The sequence below is a fragment of the Chrysoperla carnea genome, chromosome 4 (assembly GCF_905475395.1).
Source record: "Chrysoperla carnea chromosome 4, inChrCarn1.1, whole genome shotgun sequence".
NCBI lineage: Eukaryota > Metazoa > Arthropoda > Insecta > Neuroptera > Chrysopidae > Chrysoperla > Chrysoperla carnea.
The window spans coordinates 52,485,215-52,491,095 of record NC_058340.1 but is presented as its reverse complement, the minus strand read 5'-3'; the positions used below and the strand labels follow the sequence as shown (position 1 = coordinate 52,491,095).

At 29.4% G+C, this 5,881-nt stretch overlaps 1 protein-coding gene across 1 annotated transcript; it reads right to left on the bottom strand.

The window, feature by feature from the left end:
• Window positions 1-231: 231 nt before the first annotated feature.
• Window positions 232-2,705, bottom strand: LOC123298020 (armadillo repeat-containing protein 6 homolog). Its single transcript, XM_044879883.1, has 5 exons — window positions 2,537-2,705; window positions 1,669-2,308; window positions 966-1,231; window positions 754-903; window positions 232-525 (listed from the first exon to the last, which is right to left on the bottom strand). The coding sequence occupies exons 1-5, from the start codon at window positions 2,651-2,653 to the stop codon at window positions 277-279; spliced, it is 1,422 nt and encodes a 473-aa protein (XP_044735818.1). The 5' UTR covers window positions 2,654-2,705; the 3' UTR covers window positions 232-276.
• Between the last annotated feature and the right edge of the window lie 3,176 nt (window positions 2,706-5,881).

Here is a 5,881-nt window from a genome sequence, read left to right as displayed (position 1 = left end):
TCGCCACTTTTTTTCGTAAGACGCACAAAGTGAATACACATTGTTATTTTTAATAGGTATGATTTTTATGATTTTTAAAGAGCGTCGAGTTAATTATTTTAAAATTATATATTTTTTTAAAAAGCTAAAACGTTAAAAAATAAATATAGAAGTATAAAAAAGTAATTAACCGAATTATTTTTGCAAAAGTGTACAAAACTTGTTATTTTGTAATTAGTTTTTAGCATGTGAAATAAATACGTTTTTTTAAAAAAATATTATATATTAGATATTATTTTATGCATCGTTGAAATCACGATGTTGTCCTTCGTCTGTTTGTAATTTACCACCTTTTCCAGTCCATTCTTCACGCAATTGTACATTGCAACCCAAATCACGTAATGCAGATTTTATATCGTACTCACATTTATTTGCAAATTTTAATAGAGCTTTATTTAATTCTTGTTCAGCACCAATAGATATAAAATATTTGCATTGTTCTTTATTTCGACTCACCATATTTCTAATAGCCCAACTTCCATGTTTCTAAACATAATACAAAAGGTATTTCAAACATATAAGCATTTTCTATAATATCTTTAAATATAAATTGCTTGCATACATAGGGAAATTTTTTTCTTCGGTAAAATTATTGCCCTATCTTCTTAAGAGGTATTTTCCAGGCATGGTAATTCGAATTGAGTAAACAGAGGAAACAATATTGGAAAAAGTGTAACATCAAAAGGCAATATATAACTAGATTAAAAACGTTACCTGTACTGCAACATTGTCCGAATGTAATTTGAGACATTCAACAATTAAATCTGGAATTCCAATTCTGTAAAATTCTTCACTATTTTCTGGGGCTCGAAGAGTAAGAGCTGCAATACAAGCTAATCCTATACCAATTAAATTCTCATTTTTCTAAAAATAAATTTTAAGATATTAATAAACGATTAAAAACATATTCCTTTTAAAAACTTTACCTTATGTTTTTCCATAGAAGCAGCAATAATTGGTGCGGCTCCTTTAGAAATAATGGTATATTTGCAATCATCATTTCCGGCTAACGTCTTCAACAATATTAAACCTTTTCGAATTATATTGTCCTTATCCACAAATGTCAGCATGGCCTCGCATATAAATTCAATGCCACCAGTATCTTGAACTTGTTTACAATATTCGGTTCGAACCAGTAACGAAGATAATGTAATTAACAAATCTCCAACGATTGATTCATTTTTCTTATGAGCTAAAAACAATTTCCGATGTAAAAAATTTTTTGTTGAAGTTGAAAATTTTTTTAACTTATCAAACTAAGTCAATACGTGATATCGTTGAGAGAATAACTTTTTTAATAAACTTCAAAATTTTTTGATCAAATCTCTGAGGAGTGTAAACAAATTTTTATTATGAAAACTTAAAAGCAACTTTTGCTCAAAAATTTGGTAACTGCAACCCATATACAGTGTGTCCCCGGATAGAGGTAACTATACTTGTAAATTTCTTTATGGACACTATATTTATATTGTTTTCCTTCAAGTAAATTGCCCAGAAGATAGGAACGGCTGATAGCCAAAAGGGTCCGGCCTGGTGCAATAAAACGTAGCTCTTCGAGAGAAGAAGTCAGTTGTAATTATCGACTCATCAAATTAAAATGGATAATTTAGAATAATTTTGATATATTACCTTCAAGTAATTTCATTAACGGACATAAAATATCTGAAGCAATAGCTTTAGCATGTTCATGTGCATGACCAAATTCAACTCTTACATCATCATCTAAAACCAACGCACGACAAACAGCACACATTTCTTTAATTAGAAAATCATTATTTAATTTCGTATTTTGAATCATAGATTTCAAATGATTTAATACGCCTTTATCAAATATATTCTGTCGATTACGTTCATGTTTAACACAACAAATCGCTATCCATTTTAGAGTATATCTTCGAACTTCATCATCAGTTTGATGTAACAATTCCATCATAAAATTAATTCCGGTCTCGTCTAATAAGTCCGGGTAACCAGTCATCATTGCAATTAATGTTTTAAGAGTTATAACTGTTCTAGTAATTTTACATTTATTTAGTAATCTCAATAATGCAGGATATAATTGCTCTTTTCCACAAACAAGACGATAAGCAATATCTTTTTTACATTCTTCAGTAACGAAATCTAATATGATTATACATTCGTCGTCATTAATATTTATTGGATCTTGTGATAGCGTTTTTAATTCTGATATTTTTTCAAGAAGTGTATCATATTTTTTACTTGTGTCTGACAATTGAAGATCTTTTATTATATTATCCAAACTAACACCCTGCAAAGACATTTAAAATTAAGGAAATTGAAATTAATTACGATTTTCTTTCAATGACTCATTGGTAAAGATAAATTAATTCTTATTTATCAAGAAATAATTATGATTTTAATTTATCGATTACTTAAATTCTCGACGAATGCAGAAATTTAGAATCATTCAAACGTCGAAAAATCTTTAAAAAGTGTATTGAAATTGAAATTGAAAAGTCAGGTGTTTTTTACTAACTTGTTTCTCAAATTGTTGAACCGTTTCTTGAATAGCATCTTCAATATTCATATCAAATAATTCGACATTTTCATGAACAGCATTATCAAAAGTTTCTTGTGTGATTGTACGGGTCATTTTTAATTGAAATTTTACACTTATTTTACAAAAAATATAATTGAAAATATGAAATGTCAAATTGACAAATCAAATTACAAATGGTTACAGCCTACCACGTGCTTGTGCGATGTAAGTAATCATTCTGTCATCTAGAGAACATAAGTTTTTATTTTACACACTAGATGTAGTATGTATAGTATTTTTAAACTAAAACGTAATAGACCTTTTTTTTCACATTTTTCTTTCTTTTTTTTAAATGAAAGTTAATGTCTTGATAAATGGGCTAATTTTTCCTCCCGATTTTTTTGAAGCCATATGACCGAGAAAACAGACAATGAAAATCATGAAAATTCAAATTGGCGAAAACGATCCGGAAACACACGATGTTACACGAAGGTTGGTTTGACGTCATTTAAAGTTGATAATAGTGATATATTAATACAACTGTTGACACTGTTTTACTGTCATTGCTTGTCGGATTGACATCACAGATCATGTGTGCGGTATATAATATTGTGACTTTTTAACAATTTTTTTCATAGTGTTTTTATTGTTAAAAAGCGTAATTTTTGAGTTACAGGCTCTACTCGACCTATATTTTTATAAAAAATTATCAAAAAGCATTTCTGTTTTTCATGAAAATGGTCTATTGTGTTACTAAAGTTTCGATTCGGTATTCTTTGGTTTCGATAAAGCACGAGGCGTCAGAAATATTTCTAACTCTAAGAATGTATTTTGTAATCCAATTCAAAATTTTATACATTCCTTTCTCTCTGTAAATATTAAAATTATCAGGTACTGAAAGAAAAAAAATCAAATGAGGACAGAGAGACCTTTTCTTATTCTTGAAATTTCAATTTTCCTACTATTAAGGGAGAGTTTTCAAAATTAAGAGTCATTCTGTACATAAAAAACATGGCACACTCATTTAATCTCAAGTAAGAAAGTGACCTTTAATTTCTATCCTCTTTATAGGTAACATATTGATGGAGAACATTTTCACATATTCGGATTTGTAAACAAATCGGTCGGGAAGTTAAGACTACTCTTGAGATGGCATGCAGCAGACAAGGCAAACTGATTGTAACGAAAAGCTCCATAATAGATATAAAGCTTGACTCCATTAACGCGTTAAATACACATGCTAGGCTGCATTAAACTAATTCGGAGGCAGCATTGCCGCTATGTTGGCATTAGAGATGGTTCGCTTTGTTAAGCGGCCGCTCTTTCTTTCTGCTTGGCAGAATTATTGTGCATGGTTCAGGCCTATACCATAAGTAATGTATATTGCGTGTGTTCTGAAATTCCATCCACCAGCTGAATTACATTGAAACGCTATCAGCTGCTTTGCATATAACACACGTTTCAATAGTGACCTTAGTTGGTGAGAGCGTTGGATTGAATTTTCGTACACAAGCGGAAGTAGCAATATTTTTATGCGGTCGCTTAATACGAACGCGCTTCTAAATCACCCATTTCCTTCTGAATAAGACCATTGAGATATAAAAAAAATGGAAAGTTTCTTTGAGTTTTACTTATAACATTGCAAAATGTGATTAATAAAAAATAACACAAAGCTTGTACGTTACATCAGTTAAGCTCCCGAAAAATGTTAACCTAAAGATATTTGCCCCTTTTTGTTATACCAATCCCAAGCCGCACCTGTACTGCTTTGACCGATTTCTCAGTAGCAATTTCGACATTGTATTAAATATCTTAAAATAAAAAGTACTTGTAACACAATTACCTTGGGTGTATGAGAAACATGATTAAAAATTAAAAATATCGATAAAACTGTAAACTTCTGAGAATATTTAGTTATTCATATCCGACCCTAGAAAATGATCAAAGAAAGGCCAAACTCATTTAACCATAATATGAAAATGTTGTTTGTTAAAACAGAAGTATATCATTTATTCACACTTTGTCGATAGACAAGAGCGCTGATAGATATTTTTGTAAGAGGGGCTATCATCTAAAATCTAAAGCTATTTTGCTTTGTGAAATATTGTGTTTGAATTCATTGAAGTAAATTTTAATATATATTCGTTTATTGATATTAAATTCATATGAGTAAAATCCATAAATTAAATGAAAATTTGTCATCCTAAAAAATCGTAACTAAAAAGTGGTGTCATCGCTACACAACTTGTATCTATCAATATAACTAATGTATAAGGCTAACACATTTATATTGAAATCATATGAATGAGCTTTTATTAAAGCAAAAATATCATCGACATTTCCCATTATTATTATAATCTAAAAATTTACAATTTTGCCACGAAAACCCGGGATTTGTCGAGTGCCTTAGTATGCGGTTATTAAGATAAGTACTTGTATAACTAAAAAAGCTTTAGTAAGAAATCAGCCTTCGATGCGAAAGTTGGGGTAAACAATTTTATTTACAATTGATTAAAAATTACAATTGTGTTACGGAAACCCGGGAATTCTCGGTTGCCTTAGCATGCCGTTATTAAGATCAGCTCTTATATAACTAAGAAAGCTTTGGTAAGACGCGAAAGTTAAGGTAAACATCTTTATTCACTGAATTATTTGCTTAGTGAGAAAACAAAATAGGTGACACGTTCCAAAAGTACTCGACATAGTGTCATTTAAGGCAAATTTTTAATTAAAACAATAACATATTATTTTTCAAGATTAATTACCAATTTTGTATTTAAATAGGTTTTGTAAATTTCTTTCTAATGTTTATAAATAGGCACTTAGTAGTAATTATCAGGTGTGAAATAATCAAAATATATTCATCAATTCAAATTTTCTAAAAAGCTATTACATTATATGTGTTTTTACTCAAAATCTATTATTAATAATACAATATTGCCAATATATTTTAATAAAAAGAAATTATTTTTTATGTGGGTAAAATTTGGTATCTCTGGCGACGTAGCCCTGCTCTATCACAACGAATATATACTCAGTGTCAATATATTTGCACTATTATTTCACATTCTTAGTGTATTCAGGGCTGCTATATCATAATTAAAAAAAAATAAAAATCGGAGATCATACCACTAACACCGGAGATTACCTTCTTTCTTGTTTTCGTACGAAGAATAAATTATGCATTTTTAAATTTTTTTTTTAAATTTCTTGATAGAATATTTATATTATTACAGTATTAAATAAAGTAATAGTATCATGGTCGCTGGCAGGATTACATTCAGGGAGTACATCTGCATCTACACTTGGGTGGGTCAAAACAATCGACTATTTTCTTTTACT